At 42.1% G+C, this 16908-nt stretch overlaps 2 protein-coding genes and 1 non-coding gene across 5 annotated transcripts in view; 1 reads left to right on the forward strand and 2 right to left on the reverse strand.

Annotated features, from left to right (window-relative positions):
• The window catches only part of rab6ba (RAB6B, member RAS oncogene family a), a 47541-nt gene extending 35519 nt beyond the window's left edge, over positions 1–12022 (forward strand). For both annotated transcript variants that reach the window (XM_031872899.1, XM_031872901.1), the window contains exons 6-8: positions 1617–1710; positions 3208–3274; positions 8590–12022. In XM_031872899.1, the coding sequence (XP_031728759.1) occupies positions 1617–1710; positions 3208–3274; positions 8590–8654 (226 nt within the window). In that variant the 3' untranslated portion in view covers positions 8655–12022. The remainder of the gene's footprint in view (positions 1–1616; positions 1711–3207; positions 3275–8589) is intronic.
• A 2275-nt stretch (positions 12023–14297) lies between these two features.
• Positions 14298–16294, reverse strand: LOC116397465 (E3 ubiquitin-protein ligase rnf168). Of its 2 annotated transcripts, XM_031872902.1 has the most exons (4): positions 16200–16294; positions 15303–15833; positions 14781–14885; positions 14298–14676 (listed from the first exon to the last, which is right to left on the reverse strand). In XM_031872902.1, exons 2-4 carry the CDS (start codon positions 15662–15664, stop codon positions 14631–14633), a joined length of 513 nt encoding a protein of 170 aa, XP_031728762.1. In that variant the 5' UTR covers positions 15665–15833; positions 16200–16294; the 3' UTR covers positions 14298–14630. The 2 variants fall into 2 exon arrangements, with proteins under 2 accessions (XP_031728762.1, XP_031728763.1); XM_031872903.1 differs by lacking the exon at positions 16200–16294 and having other exon boundaries at positions 15303–15923.
• Positions 16295–16612: 318 nt separating this feature from the next.
• On the reverse strand, positions 16613–16684 carry trnap-ugg (transfer RNA proline (anticodon UGG)). The gene has a single exon. It is a non-coding gene; the product is annotated as a tRNA-Pro (tRNA).
• Positions 16685–16908: the final 224 nt, after the last annotated feature.

A 16908-nucleotide genomic window follows, 5' to 3' on the forward strand; every position in this document is an offset into this window, starting at 1 on the left:
ATACAGTTGTGTGAAAAAGTGTTTGCCCCCTTCCTGATTTCTTATTTTTTTGCATGTTTGTCACACTTAAATGTTTCAGATCATCAAACTAATTTAAATATTAGACAAAGATAACACAAGTAAACACAAAATGCAGTTTTTAAATGAAGGTTTTTATTATTAAGGGGGAAAAAAAAACCAAACTTACATGGCCCTGTGTGAAAAACACTTTTTCACACAACTGTGTGTATATATATATATATATATATATATATATATATACACAGAAATAACATTTATTTTTACAATCAACACTTGAAATGATGAAGTCACTTGCAGATGACAAGGTAGTACAAAATGTAAACCATACTTTAATTTTTACCTCTTTACTTAAGATTCCATGAAACTTTTACAAAACATTTAGCAAAACAGTTGGGTAGATAATAACAATAATAAATATCAAACAAAATTTAAATCATACCCTCTAAACTAAAGAAGAAATCTGGTTTGAATTGATATATCAGTGCAGCTCTGAGTGAAGAATCGGACTATTTAAAAACAATGAAAAGGCCTCCATAGGGATGTATCATTATCAAAGTTAAGACAAGTTAATGCCCTCTAGGAGAGTAAAAATGAAGATGAAATTGATCTTTCTGTTATGCTCGAGTTCATAATGACCCTTCTTTGCATTTACCTTTTGAAGAGATGTGATCACAAGTGGCTAAAGTAAGAGCTGCTCTAGCGTGCATGAATGTTGCTTGGATGCCACATACTGTGTTTCACACCCATTGTTGTCTGATGATGAATAAGCCTCGGTGGTGTTTAAGTTGGAACTGAAGACGAGTGCATCCAGAAATAGCCACAGCAGCACCGGTGCACCTCTGTCAGCTGGAGATATGATGTAAATACATCTCCTGTGCAGTGTTTTCTCTTCTCGCTGCAGAAACTTCTTCTTCCTCACCTCACAAAGACTGAATCTCTCTTTCTTCTGCACTGTGATGCAAAGGAGGACCACAATGCTGCTCTGTTTGAGGCTCCGCACTACAGGAGATGTTGTTGTTGTGGGTATGTTTAGACTGGCGTTACAGCCAGTTAGGGGGTTAGTTAAAAGTCAAAGTTATTTTGTTTGTACACGGTAGATGTCCTTTGTGTTAAGAGGAACATTCTAGTGACATCACTGTCTTCTCAGCAGACTAGCGGCAGGTTGATTTAAGCCAGGCGTCTTAACGAACCAGCTGCTGCGGAGTCAGCAGGACTGCTCTGATCTCTCCGCTTGCTTTAATGGACACCTGACACAGTCTCCGCGTCACAGCGAGAGCCAAACGGACGCTGCCAGATTCATTAAAACGGGATGCAAATTGGCCGTTATTAATGTCTCGCAAGGCAATATAATTAATCATTCTCAGTCATTAGCTAATTAAGTCTGGTGTATCCTCACCAGCCTAGAATAACAGCAGCTTCAGCTGCAGATAGTAAGCTTTACTGCGAGTCTTTGTCCAGCGTCCGCTTGTCTCTGTTGTCTGTCGATGTGAGGAAATCAGCCTCCGCTTCGTGCCCACGGACTGTAAACTGTTTGCTATTATTTGGTAATGCATTAATCTGCAACGTTTTGATGATAACTCTCCTCTTCTTCACAGGCAAATCACAATTGAGGAAGGCGAACAGAGGGCCAAAGAGCTGAGCGTCATGTTCATAGAGACCAGCGCCAAGACGGGTTACAACGTCAAACAGGTGAGTTCACCTGTCTGATGATTACATCCGTCTTTAATAAAGAATCCCAGGCCATTCTGGTTGACTCGTGCAATTACAGAAATACCATCATAGATTATGGAAGTGTTTTTTCTTAATCATGCATGATTGGTGTCAGTACACTTCTACCTCAGTGCCTCCCGGATGGAAGAACAGCGTCTGAACCCCCCGTGGGGACCCGCTCACTAAAACATTACTCTATATGGCTGGTGGTCAAAACCTCCACAGGGTACCTTCTAAAGGTCCCTTGTTTTTCATACAAACACCTTACTCATAGTAGTATAGCAGTTTTTCTTCCATGCTGCCACTACTAGCATCTGACCAAGGCTGAGTTGTGCATGTATTCATTCATTTTAGTGACATTTAATTAATAGATGTTGAGAGAAATTAGTGGGTTCCAGATACAAAGGGAAACGGAGCCCGGTTCGACAGCAGCGGTTTGTCTCTGAGCAGATGTTTGTGGTCACAAACAACGACTGCCTGTTGAGTTAATAAGTAGCGAGAAGAAGGCGAGCTGTATTGTGTCAGTCAGTGAATGGTGTTGCTGGCAGGCGCCCCTCTCAGACAGAGGAGGCTATTCTTCACCTTACCTCTGACAGCCAAATGCCAGGATGGAGCAGAGTGGTGTGAAACCTTTTAAGACAAAGGTCACAGTGCTGCCTCCGAAGGCCGCGGCGTTCACGCTGTTTGGCTGTGTCAGCGCTATCCACTGAGATGAAGTGTCGGCATCAATGCCACTGGAAGATGTGTCAAATCATCACGTAAACATGACTTCATTTGTTGTGTTTCCCCGAAATTGAGATGATTGATGATTTTAGTTATTTTTAAATTCTTTGCAAAGACTGAATTTTACAATACAAATACCCAAAAGAGCAAAGGAACAGATGCTTAAGATACTGTTTGGTCCAAATGCGTGCATGCTTGATTAAAAACAGTGATATAAGCCATTCATGTATATACATATATTAATGTGAAGCAGGGACCTTTGATTTGAATGTAGTTATCTGACAAGCACATATGATGATACTTCTATTTGTTTGTCCAACGGTGCTGTCCTTTTGTCTGTTAAGCTGGGATTTCTTCAGGTTTATGATTATGATTTCAAACAAGTCGATGAAGCTGATCATTCTCCAGGATGGTATCTTGACCATGAGAGGAAACCAAAATTGCAACTGTTTGTGTTAATCGTATAAAAGTGAACATGGGCTGAGACTTGACACTCGCTCTGTGTCATGTTAGAGTCACAGTATTCAAGACATTCTTTTATTTTTTTGTCAAGTAACTTTGTAAATGAGTCAGCCCTCTCATGTTTATGGGATTAACCAAATCTAAAGCGAGCTCATATCCAACTCAAATGAATAATAGTAAATGGCTGCATGGAAATTAGAAAACAAATGTATGGATATTATCTGGATCGCTGCATATTATCTTCACCTTACATGAGAATAACATGCCCTCATTCTGTGTCTGTCTTTCCAGCTGTTCCGGCGTGTGGCCGCTGCTCTTCCGGGAATGGAAAGTATGCAAGAAACAAGCAAAGAAGGAAGTATCCTTTGACCCATTTCATGAAAATGTCTTTTTTTCATGAAACCTATTTTAATAATAATATTCCAACCGCTTAAGCTCAGAGGAAACATTTTCTCATTTAAGTCTTTCATGTGATAGCATCAGTGCCCAATTAAATGTGATTGTACCACGGCACTCTTGCTAACTGGTTTAGCGTTGCGGGTAGGCAGGTTGGCTCAGTTAAGCCAGCGGCAGGAGCCTCGGTGTCCTGCCATCTGTCCGTGGTGCTGCTGCAGACTGCTGACTGGCACCTCATATCTGCTGCTGTAATCTGAGCATGTCACTGCTCCACCTGTGGAAGATTAGTCAGTGGGTTGCAGCCTTTTTCACTCTCCTAACACACAACTCTAACATTCTCTTCTTCAGGAAGGAGCTTTTCACACTGCAAAATCATTTAAATATCACACAGTCATTGAGAGCATGTTGGATGGTTTTTCAGTCTTGGAGAATTCATTTGTTGTGATTACATTGAAGGAGCGATCTGACTCAAGAGTGTTCATATCTGATGTCAAAGGAGGTAAATACAGCAGCTGAGACCGATTTCAGCAGTCATTTTAATCAGTGACTTAAGAGAGCAGTCAGGCTGTGTTGGCTCCTCCCCCGCATTGAGTCCATCTGTAAATATATCAGACATGGGTAACAATAAAGCAACCTACACTTCACACTCATTTAGACTTTTGTAGTCTGCATTTTAAAGAGGCATTTCACACATAATATATCTGCACTCCACTTTGATTGGTTTGATTCTGGAAGAAAGCCCTTTAGACACTGGTTGGACCGTGTTTGGGTTAGAACCCCCCACAGTTCTGTATTTACTGTAATCTAAGCATTTAAAACTATTTCGATTTAGTTTCTTCTCGGTTTGGTTGTCTGTTGTCTCACTCGTAGCTCTGCCGTGACGCTGGAAGGGTCTGTCGTACTGGAGAGCATTTATGCTTTTGTTCGTTTACAGTTTCACTATGAACTTCACAATAGTTGTGCAGAACAAAATAAGCTTTGATAAGAAAAGTCCTCCATTTTGTGTGCATCGCCCTCCTCAAAGCAGCAAACCATGACTTTAAACGTCCGCTCTGTAGGGCTGATAACTGTAGGACACGGACTCGCATATCGCTCCAATATTAGCTGCTTCCTCCACATGTCAGCAGTAGTAGCATTATAAAATGCAGAATTAAACTGCACAACAGCTGCTAGTATAGACAACAAGGTCAGCAACGCCTGTAATCCGTCATCCATATTGAATTAACCTGGTAGTCGATCGATAATCGAGGCTAATGTTGTTTGTTTTCTTCCGGCGGCGTGACTGATCAGGGAAGGACACATCATGACGGCTAAGACTCAATCAAGTAACAAGGGTTCACATGGGTTGTCCTGTATCATCGTTTTCAAAGGTGCCCGTTTCTGCCCGTCCACACTACAACACAACGCCGGATTTTGGATAAAACTCCGGAGTAGTTTGGACACTAGGTGTAAACACAGCAAAAGATCATGTGGATGTAACCTGAGGCAAAAGAGAAAATCAATCAGCTAATGAAAAGAACCCAACAACACAGACCAACAGAGATGACCGCACTGTCTCACCAACACAGTTATCACCCAGCGACATAAATAAATGCCCCACTCCTACAGAGACCACTTAGATATTATATAAAACAGAGTGATATTCATGTTAAATCGCAGTAAAAAAATGATAAGACTTTTACAATGAGCTATATGGCTAGAAGAAAAGCTACACCGGATCATATCACGCACCACAGGCTGTAAAGTTGTTCCCATGCATGTTAAATCACTAGTGCAGGTCAGTCTATCCCCACCACATGGCTCACTATCTATACGTACATATACACCCCCCATAGGTCAGGTTTAATATCTGTACAGTTTTCTCCTTTAAATAAAAGACAAAAGCAGATATGTTGTTTTACAGTTGTGCAAGCCGGCCATCAGTCGTTTTTAAGATTTTCCAGAAAAAATGAAAAAAGGTCTGACCTCGTGTCCTCAGACACACAGACACACTGTGAGGGCTGTAGACAGGAAGAATAATGATGCTATGGAGCCAGTGAGGGATACAGTTCAGCCCTGTTTTTCTAGCCTATCTTTGTTTACATTTGGGGAAATTGTCATTATACTGAATTGTCTATTAGCAGATCAAATTTGGAGTATATCAATAAATTCGATCACTGGAATAATGTGATACTGAAGAAAACTTAACAACAGGACGAAGAGAGAAATCCTCATCCTATCTTTTCAACTTCACACTGAGCCGTATCCAATACTTCTGCTGTCGTCTAATGCAAATGCTACAGTCCCTGAAAGACGCCTTTTTCTTCTGTGCATACAGTAAATCAGCAGCATTTCAAGTCGTCGCTGTTTCTCCTCTGACAGCGCTAGTCCTTTCACATCCTCGTCAACACACAAAGTGAGGTGCCATCTCTATGGTAACTGTGGGTGAATTCTGAAATTGCCTTTTTTGTACTATGTGCATATAGCATTGTCATTACTCGTTCTCTATTAAGCCGTCTCGCCAGCACTGCAGCGTTCATCTGCTCCAACTCGAGCACAAATAGATGCTGACCTTGGTGAAGAGAAGGAATGCCTACATTTGTCTCCCCGAGCATCTCTGATTATCTCCCACTCATCATTTACTGGGAGCCGTCCAGCCTTTGCAAACTGCACGGCCTCGATAATAAACCCGGTAGCCTAACAGCCCTCTGAACTGTGGGGATGGCCCCTTTGCTTTTTTTTTGCAGTCTGACATATTTCCTGGCTATTATAATGCATCACTCACATCCAGCCAATTACCTTTATCTCGCTTCCGTTTTTTCCTTTTTTTGAATCTCTATCTTTAATGAGGCATAATGAATGTGGGGGAGAGCTGTGTGCGGTGGAGGTATGCTGATGGATGGCAGGTGATGACAGTTCCTCAGCAGCTCTGTGCCTCTGCTGTCATTGTCAGTTAATGGAGCAGCTCTTCTGTTGTTATTGCATTGCGAATAGTATTGATTTTACTGGGAGAAGCGCAGGAATGAGCTTGGAGCAGGATACATACATGTTATAGAGCCTGAACGAATAAAGCATGGAGCACCGGATATTTACATTCTACTCCCAGGGTCCTATTGACTCAGAGCAGCTGTCTGAGGTAAACCGTTGTATAGCCTCAGCGACTGTGAGCTATTTCATTGAGTTTCTTTCCAGTGAAACGCTCCGAGTGAATTTGAGTTACCTCTTGGAAACAGTTACACAGTGTATACGTCTAGGGCTTTTATTGTGAAAGGTATGAACGATGTAAGGCTCTGGGGAAAAAGTCTTTTCGGCCCAATGGCATCGCTATGTCATATTTGCTTCGAGGCTTGACGCTCTTGCGTCGAGGCCTGGTTGTTGTACACTAACACGTGTGTCTGTTCTGCATAACGTGATTGGTCGATACATTTATCACATTGCAAAAGCTCAGAAAAACTGACCTCATTCTGGAAAAAATCAAAGTTGCGAATTAATCACACGAAAAGAAAAAAATAACACCCCTGGTGTGTAAAGGCCATTAAGCAACGATGGACTGTAAAATACAGAAAGCAAACAAAAGTAACCAACAAAAGTGTGATTTAATGGAACACTTGGATACAAGAAAAGTTCACGTTTTCTCACCGTAGCTTCACTTGTTGTTTTTTGTCTTTTTTAAACAGGTCCTAGATTGAGTCGTTTTTCTAGGAAGTAATTACAGTGTACTCTGTGTTCCCTTAAATTGTCAGTTTGGGTCAGGCTGATTTATGGTGGATGTCGGGGCCTGTGGGGCACAGTCTTCTGCTCTCTGTCTGAGAACAATTTCCTGAAGGGTCACCGGGTATCATCACCACTGTGAGACCGCAGGGAGCGTGAAGAGGCTGCTTGACCCAGATCAGGTGCTGGGGTCATCCACGTTAATGAGAGAGAGCCAGAGAACAAAATGAGTCCCGCCAGGCTCATGGACATTAGAAGAAAGGCAGCAACTCTGTGATTTAGTTAATAGATTTTGTTTGGAAGGAGTTTTTATTATTCATATATATGTTTGCAGCTTGGTTGCGCTGCCCTCAAGTGGCTACAAAAATCAAATAATGTAGTTTTGATTTCCGGTTATTGAGGTTTCCTCTGGCTGCCAGACAATGTTCGGCATATGTTTATTGCAGCTGCAAGCCGCCCATCTATTGTTTAAAAGCCGTTACAAGCTATTAACTTCCTGAACAACTTGTCCACACAGCGACAATATGAAGCATATGCTACTACTGGTGGCACAGAAATGGGACTCATTACTCACTGTTCAGGAGATGCTGTATACTGTACCTGCACACAAACGCACACTGGTGTCAGAGGCCTGCTCTATTTGTCTACTCATTTGGTTTGTTAATGACGAGGCCTCTAGATTCCAGATGGGAGCCAATCCGAGTAGGAGTGCTCAAGTATACGTTTGCATTTAAAGACTGTCCTTCAAATGTCAGCACGCCGTGATGAAATGCTTCCTTAACATATGAGAACACACACATCAACCTGCTGCATTTAACAGCACCAGCCACTGCAGGACGGGCATTTGAAAAGCCCCAGTGGGACTGTTTCACACTCCCTGGCATACAATATGTAGGCCACAGTGTTCGTGGGCCCCGCTCCTTATACATGCATACATTTTACAAGAAAAGTGAATAATAAAGGTGCCGTGCGGCCACGCTCACCAGCTGTAGGATGATGGAAGCATGATACACTTCTTGTCTCCTTTAAAACAGAGCAGGTCTTTCCCCAAAATGTGTGAAAATACAAATGCTCTGGAGGATTGACTGGAAATATAACCTTTTCTGAATTGTGTAAAACAGCAACAGCTGCAGTCATTTTGACTTACAGCAACTCATTAACACACAATAGTTCATCAGCTTTAATTGTAGCACAGCAGTGCCAACGACATCCATTCTCATTATTACTGACAACAGAAAAGAGGATTTCCTATTTAGCTGAAGGACAAAGAAATCGATTCCTGATTATTGTTTTTTTACTCTTTTTTTTTTTTTTTGTAAATTTGTATTTATTGTTGTTTTCTTTGGTTAGAATTGTTGATGCCTTAAATATATCCATGGGGAAATAGCCCCATCTAGTGGTAGTAAAGTGGTACTTCGGTCCTCCATTAAGTCCTCCTCAGCTCTCTGAATGTAACATGATTGAATGATGACGTCGGCTTTTCCTCTCTGAAAATATTCATACCAGCTAATTGATCTGTTCAGGTGGATCAGGTGTGGCTGATCCAATGCCAAATGTTTCCACAGCTTCCTTAACGTTGTTCTCCAGTGATCGACATCAAGTTGGACAAACCGCAGGAGCCCCAGACTACTGAAGGTGGCTGTTCCTGTTAATACTCTGCACCGTCGTGGAACAAAAAACAAAACGTCATTCACGCCACATGCTTGTTATGTTGCTTCCTTTTGGTTAACCTGCAGTTGACTTTGCACGTTGAGAATCTGGCCTCATCACCTGACTATTGGTCGTCGGTTGGAACTAGCAATATGTGAATTTGGTTCTAAAAAGTAGTGTAGCCTACTTTGTTAATGAAACTGCCAAAAAAAAAAAAACAGAGAGACTGAGAAAAAGACAAAGATGTGTAAAAGAAGAACCCCAAGTTACAGATGTGGATACCATTTTTTTAAGTGGAAAAGGAAGTTTCCCCAGTTTCTTTTTTGTATTTTTGTATATTCAGGTAAATCTCTCTGGAAAGGTTGTTTTTTTTAAAAGATGCAAACAACTCAGCTCTGTATTTGAGGGCTTGATAAGAACAGATGGTTTTAGACTTATTTTTATGGATCCCACTCTTGTTATAGGCAAAAATAGAGGTCCGCCCCACATTATGACCCAAATGTTTGTCACGTGAAACTCTTATCTATCCCCTGACACAGCCATTCACACCAACACTTAACCGTCTCAAGGCGCATTACCGACACAGAACCACTTTTAATCTTAAGGGTTCTATATGATATTCAGAGCATTAATATAGCAGCAAACGACTTATCTACAGCATGTAGAGATATAGTGAAGTAATGTCTACCTGAGCAGAGAATGGAGTCACTCTCCCTCTGTGTGTTAAAATATGTGGTTCTATGTGCTTAGTTAACATAGTCGGGTTGTGCTTGTGCTACAACTGATAACGCCGTCCCGACCAACAGCGTCATAGCAGAAGCGTAGTATCTCCCCCCCCCCCCAGGTGGTTGCTTATGCTTGCACTGTTCGTGCTGTTAGCACCGTTAGCTGCCATCCTCCGGCCCAGCCGTCGCCGTGTTGAGCGCCGTGTGAAGGCAATAGGAATGCTCTGAAGAGGCAAATGTCTCCCCTTTGCAGTGTCCCTCAATGAGACCTTATTCTGCAAAAAATGATGTACAATGATCAAATACTTTTTTGATCCCGTTTGAATTGTGCCAAGAATTACACATATGATGTTTGTCAATTTAAAAGATCATTTTACACATCAAAAAAGTCGTAGCTTGTTGCAGTACCATTTAGTTTTGTGTAATAGCGCTCAGTAAACTACATCTCTGGTCTCCCACAACGGCCACCAACACAGCCATTACCTTGACTTGCTAGCTAGCTAGCTAACTTGGCTATATACTCGCATAGATGTAACGTTATCTTACTTCATGTGTTTTTATCCAGCGACTCTTTTTAACGGCTGGGAAGGGAAAGAACGAGCGAGACCCGTTGTTGGTGTGAGTACATCCTGGTGTGAAACACACAGGCGTGTAGCTTCAGCGAGAGACGTCACTAACGCCACTTTTGTGTGTGTCGTCTTTCTAATTACATATTTTCAAAGTCTTGTACCTCTAGACTTTAATGACGTTTTTAAACCGACAAACATCAAGTGTGCAATTCATGGCACAAGTCAAACAGGATTAAAAAGAATGATTTTTCTCTCGTTGAGTACCGTACGTATTATTCCTAAATAAGCTCCCATGGTGGTCCACCAAAATGTCCCCTCTCGGTAGAGAACCTTTAAGTCTAAAAAGCCTCATGTTTGAAGAGCCAATCACAGCTCTCCTGCCAATAACCCCTGTGGGATCCATACGTTTGCGTTCTGGTGGTTGAACAGGAACCTCTTGAGTATCTAATGCATGCCTGGTTTTTGAGCATAGGTACTGTCTAGTGTACACAAGTTTGAATATGTAAATGTAACATTACACCAGTGGCTTACTGCACTCTGATAGTGACTGTCTTTTTGTTTATGAGAACTGTCCAACTGGATTTGTATACTTGACTTCAAAATATCTCCTTGTTGTGCGTGTAAATGTGTGCTTTCCGTATAGGCAACGTTAGAATGCAGTCACATGGAGGGCCACTGCCAATCTGTTACATTCTCGCCACATTACGGCATCACGTAGGTCACCATTTGTTTGCATTATGTCATAGAACCCCCCCCCCCCCACCCACCCACCCATACTCCCACAGCTAAATGACGTCTGCCGTTGCATTGTGTGATATCTTGGTGGTTGTGATTACTGTAGTCTGCACATGCGCTGTACGTGAGCGATGGAGAATCAAAGCCCTCGCCTGGTGTCACAGAGGAACATGAACACAAAGTCCCCCGTGTGCTGGTCTGTAGACTTCAATGCTGGTTCTGGGATCAACACAGACCGCTAACATTTTAAAACTGTCCTGACAGAAGACCACTTTGCACTCGTAGGCCTTTTCAGGTTAATATGAAGTTATGAAAAGCTTCATTGTCGATGTACAGTCACTGAATTCAAGTCTGGTTGTCTCGTGACGTGTCCCCCACTGAGGTGAGGTTTTCTTTGCTGCTTGTGTTTAAACTGACTACTGACGTTGGCATTATGCAATGTTGTTTCATTATTTTATTTTTTAAAGCCAGGTATCGTAACATACACTGGTGGTGAAGTCAGCCATTGTTGTGAACACTACTTTGATTTGACTCGTCTCTGAAGTGAAATCTTAATGCACTTTTTGAAGAATATGTTTTAGTATTAGAGTGATAATGTAAGTCTTAGAAAATATGGCATGAAAAAAAACAAATCTTTATCTCCAGAACACGGTACTGTGTCTTAGAGTTAGACTCGAGCGTTTATGGATTGTTCACACGTGTCCAAAAAGGGGAGCACTCTTGTGAAAACTAGTGAGCCTTTCTAACACACATAATGAGCCAAATAATAATACTAAGAGACGGAGTTGGATCGAACCTCAAAGGGAGATATTGGCTGGAAAGCACTCTGGTGTGGGTTTGGGAGGGACAAAGACAGGTTGCATTTCAAGTTATAATCCCTCGAACTGAACGAATAAGTAATAACCTATCGACCCTCTGTGTTGCTGCCTATTAATTATCACCAAACAGGAATGTACTGCTCTCATTACCAACCACACAGCCTTGTAAGGAGAGCACTTTTTGAGAAATGACTCGATGGGTATTTATTTTTAAACGAGGACAAATGATTAATCAGTTGCTGTAGACGTTTCCTTTGTATTTGTTCCCCTTACATATTAAAGTAGAATCCCTTTTAGCATTCCCTTGAAATGGACTAACAAATGTCTTGGTGTGTCGTGTGGGGAGGGAGGGTATGGGGGTGAGCACTTGAGGATGGAGGCCATGGCCATTCCCTTGGGAGGTGTATGTTCTGCCACAGCTCTGCAGCGGACCTGATCAGTCCAGAGCTGGCTCTCCATTCACACTGTACAGAGATCTAGCATGTCTCTCCAAAATGATTAATAAAGATTTCTTATTACCAAAGTTGTGCACAATTCTCTTTTTTTCCTGAACTTTTAAGATAAGGCTATACCAAGCTGTGATTACTACTTGAATCTCTGAGTAATATCTACATTCTGTGATCATGTAAACATTTACAATTCAATCGTATGAAAGAAATATGAAGTTTGCTGCAGCAGAATGCGAGTTTAGCCGTGGACAGACACAGAGGTGCACGCTCACTCACTTATGGACGTACACACACACGCACATAGACACATACTATCGATCCTGGCGGAGATATTGGACACACTTGGAACATGATGGGTGGTGTCGATGAAGGGGTGCTTGAGTTCATCTGACAGGAATGTAGTGATACATAACACATAACCACTGGTGTAGTTACCAGTAATGAAGCAATAATTGTGTCAATGTTAAGTATTTTGTACACGTTGTAGCGTGCATGGTTTCTCTTGTGACATAACAAAATATACCCAATTTCTATCGATGACTAGAGGTAATTCCTGTTATTGGAATTACCTGCTTTATTGGCCAGGGCCGGATTAACCTGCATGGGGGCCCTGGGGCCGAAAACAAGCCGTTGGACGCAGTTTAGCAAAATGAAGTCCCACTTATAGGTTGGAAATTGCTTTAGTGGTCAATATTATCAAACAAATTTGCAATTAATCCCAAATTAACATGTGACAAATCTGCAAACGTTACCAAGTCCGTAATCCAACAGTTCTATCCTAGTCCCGCCTCAGATTTTGCAAACACACATTAGTACTGACGGTATTTGAGTTTATTCCACTCCAAAACACTTTGTGAAATACACATACTCAAAAAGGAATGTATTATTGATTTGTGTAATGGACAGTACTTTGGAAACTGTCTTGCGCCATGTTTGTTGCAAAGACTCCCCACTGGAATCCCTCCCGTGTGTTGCTGCGCCTGATCCGATAACCGACTCATTAGTCAGCCTGACCAGACCAACCTGCAGTGGTGGAATGTAACTCAGTACATTTACACAAATACTCTACTGAAGTACAATTTTGAGGTACTAGTACTTAATGAGAGCATTATTTTCATTTTGCACTATACATCTGCTCTACGTTTTAGAGGGAAACTTCACTTTCGTCACTTTGCAGATTCATATTTTATAAATCAAACATCTGACAGTTACAGGGACTACATTCATGTACTTTCAATACATTTCTCTTATTATACTTGTCTGCTTTTATTTAGGTCAGCTTTTGAATACACAAGCCTGATATGAAATTAAGTGTTTTTATATTGTAGTAAACGATCTGAGTACTTCTTCCACCACTGCCAACCCGCACTGGGAGTTGTTTCCTGTTCTGTCCCAACCTTTAATCCCAGTGATCAACACACATTGCGAAACTGAAACTGGTACTGTGCCACTTTCACAATCCCTCGTTGTTTTGTTTTGTTTGGTTTGCAGGGTTGCTGCTCTCCTGCTGCAGTCCACACTGCAGCTGTGACAGACAGCCCACACGGCTGATGCCAGTTCATTTACAAACTTGGACACAGCATCCGCGTCTGGCATCACGGAGGAGATGATGTCAGTCACTGGGATAATATTTAACCGTGGGAACACTTATATGGTACTGAGAGCGAAAAACAACACCCCGTCAATCAAAGTATGCATCTCACAGGCTTACAGTTGAGACAAACCTGTTACAACTAGCTGGCTACCAAACCAGTGTGACAACTAACGGATGTCTGGCTCCATCCAGTGCGTGTCTCCAAACAGGCAAATAACAATGACCTCGACACGACTGAGACGGCAAACACTGTAACACTTAGCGGTGACCTCGGGACTGGGATTTAAGTCTCTCTTCATCTCAGAATGGCGTTGGGCTGTATATTTTTGAACCATTTAGGTGCACATAAGGTGACACAAAAGAATAAATGAAAGTAATGATCCAGTATTTTAATATCTACCATGGTGGAAAACTTGCCAGATGCTCATTGAATGGTGTTTTTTAATCTCCTTTCATGGCTGAATGAGCCTTTTGTGACACGTCTTTGTTTACTTATCGAGCCCACAAAAGTAATAGTCACATTGTGCCACTCAGAAATCTCCTACTGGCTTCACTTTATTTCAGTCCCTTTAATACTTAATGTGTTCTAAATCATGTACACGGTAAAGTAGAGAATTGTCATGTCTTTGCTTTGAGCTCATGATTCTTTCATCTCCCAAAAGCCACATGGTATGATCAGCGTTAATTCGTAAATAAATAAAAAAAACAGAGAGGGAAATTCTTTCAAAAATACTTTTATTAAATACTTTGTCAACTAGCTGTCATAAATAGAAGAACAATAAGTTATATTCAATATTCAGCAGTGGATATGCAAAAGGGAACATCCTCAGGAGATCTGTTACGAGGGGGTCCCGGGGTGTGAGTCCCACTGGGACAGCTGAACCAAATCCCACAGCACCAGCTGGGAGAATTAAGCCTAGAATAAATAATGGGGAAGACGGGGCACTTTTGGCTGGGGACAAAACAATGTCTTAACAGGAACACAAATGGATTCTCGGTCCTAACGGCCACGAGTCGAGTCTTCTAGTGGCGTCTGCCATCATAGAATAGGAGGAGAACTGTCGCATCATCTTCGATCCGGCTCTTTTTTAAACAGTGTCTTCAGTTGAAAGCCTGCGCCACGATTTCATTTCCCTTCAAAAACAAAACAAAAACACAAACAAAAGAAACTATTAGTCCACACTTTCACTAAACGTCTCCTTGTTATTTCTGCCATTCACCACAAAGTCACAACTTACACATTACTGCCAGGGACAATCCTGTCTTGGTGTTGCTTTGTCAGACTGAACTTTCTGAAGAACGCAGGCAGCTTGAGCTTCGTTCTGGCAGATCTGGAGGAAGCACTGGAAAGTAAAAGTCCCCGAGTTAGACCGGATTTTTACTCCCACAACACAAAAGGAGGCATTGCAGAGCTGAGGTGCTAATGAGAAGCTTTGTGGACAAAATTGCAGCTTAACACTGATGTGTGTGTGTGTGGGTAGGTATGACTGGAATTTATCGAATCCAAGGTCCAGTTCTTAAAATCCTTCAACGCTTGTTCGAAAGAGATACTATTCTCAATTTCTGTTCTTTTTCACTCTTAAAGCACTTAAAAAAAACAAAGCTAAAATCATGGGCAAAAACAAGAGGTCATAAAGTTTTCAGTAGTTATAACTAGTAATGCAAGTGCCCCCCAAAAAAGGACCTACAATAACAGCAAACCAGTATGAGTTTCTACTCTTAATGTCCACTTATGTGTTTGTTTACACTGTCAAACCCACCATTCTGCCTGCAGCGAGGATTGTTGTTTAGCCTCCATCCCTTCCTCCTGAGCTACTTGTTTCCGTCCATCTTCCTCCTCCTCCTCCTCCTCCTCGGCTTCTGCGTCCACGTCCTCAGGTATCAGCTCCCACAGCTTGCTGTTGACCCACAGGGCTTCCTGCAGGCTGAGGCCGCGCCCTATGCAGGTCACTCGGCGACACAAAGGGCAGCCCACGGTGAGCAGCCCGTTCCTGGCCTGCGACATGGTCTCCAGGCACGGCTCGCAGAAGGTGTGTCTGCAGTGGAGCACCCGGGGGACCCTGTCCATCCGCGAGAAGGGCGACAGGCAGACGCTGCACTCGCCGTCCTCACACAGAACCATGGTGAAGCTGAGCCGGAGGACCGCAGAATGTGACGAGTTGACCGCAGGGCCCAGAGGTAGTTGAGCGGGTGATCTGGATCCGGTTAAGTCCCAAAGAAAACCACTCCACTATCTAGCAACTGATGATGAGGGCTTGTTGAAGTGGATGGTCCGTTCCCAGTTAGCTTCTCTATGTTAAATGAAAAATTGGTTTTGCAAATAGTTATTAGATGTGCTGCTTGATAAAAATAAAAATAAAAACTGATACACCTTTTCATAGCAGTAATATTTGAAGATTTTGATTTTGAGCTAAATTGAATTGAAAATACATCCTACTTCTTTTAATTTCCACAGATATCTCTCTGATAAGACTTAAATGATATTGGTATTTAGGACAAAATAAGTATATTTTGAGTCAAAACTGTTTGCTGCTTTAAAGAAAGGCGTTGAATAATACAAAATATGGCAAACCATAACATAAACCAGTATCCACTACTAAACATAAACAATTTAAAATAATGGTATTAAAAAATGTATATCAGTAAAGCTTACTTACAGTACACGTGAAGCCAGAACAGACTCAGCGCTCCTTCAGCCTTATTTGAGAATATTGTACCAGTGGAGTGTACAGCACAACAGCGCTGCAGTGAATGGAGAGACGGCTCGTCTGCCGCCTGTTAGGAGTGTCTGGTGTATTTGTGGGGGTGGAGAAAGAAGCGTCCCTCTCTTCTCACAAACCTCACCAGCACAACAGCTGGGGAAGCAGAGCGGTAGAGAGTCTCTTTTGTTTAGTGTTTAGTGTGAGGGAGGGCAGGTGGGGAAACGGGTGAGGGAAATTGAACGAGGCTTTGGAGGTAAACAGTGATGACTAACCTAGCTGGCTCGTCCCCTGTTGTAAATGTGGATGTGGTATATTATACAAATTTAAATGTTAGATTATGGGACAAACACAGGCTTCTCTAAAAACGAGGGCTCGTCCGGGATTTGAACCCGGGACCTCTCGCACCCAAAGCGAGAATCATACCCCTAGACCAACGAGCCACGCTTACCTTTCACAGATTACCAGCTATAGAAAACTAACGCGTCAACTACCGGTTTTAAATTATATTATAGATTTATTATGTTTGGATCCGTGCTGAGGCTTTCCTAGGCTCTAACGGTCAACTTACCCATTTTAAAGCGCATAACACCCATGCAAAGTTTCTCTTTGTATGGCGGTTATAACAGCTTACGTTAGGTTGTACCTGCTCTACCTGCTAAGTAAC

The sequence above is a fragment of the Anarrhichthys ocellatus genome, unplaced genomic scaffold (assembly GCF_004355925.1).
Source record: "Anarrhichthys ocellatus isolate YVR2014 unplaced genomic scaffold, GSC_Weel_1.0 scaffold67, whole genome shotgun sequence".
NCBI classification, from domain to species: domain Eukaryota; kingdom Metazoa; phylum Chordata; class Actinopteri; order Perciformes; family Anarhichadidae; genus Anarrhichthys; species Anarrhichthys ocellatus.

Bases quoted from the DNA above. Each gene is read 5' to 3' on its own strand.
- LOC116397465 (XM_031872902.1), bottom strand. From the start codon at position 15,664: ATGGTTCTGTGTGAGGACGGCGAGTGCAGCGTCTGCCTGTCGCCCTTC. The intron at 14,886-15,302 runs GTGGGTTTGACA...TTTACTTTCCAG, and splicing joins TCCTCGCTGCAGGCAGAATG to TGCTTCCTCCAGATCTGCCA. The intron at 14,677-14,780 runs GTAAGTTGTGAC...TTGTTTTTGAAG, and splicing joins ATTGTCCCTGGCAGTAATGT to GGAAATGAAATCGTGGCGCA.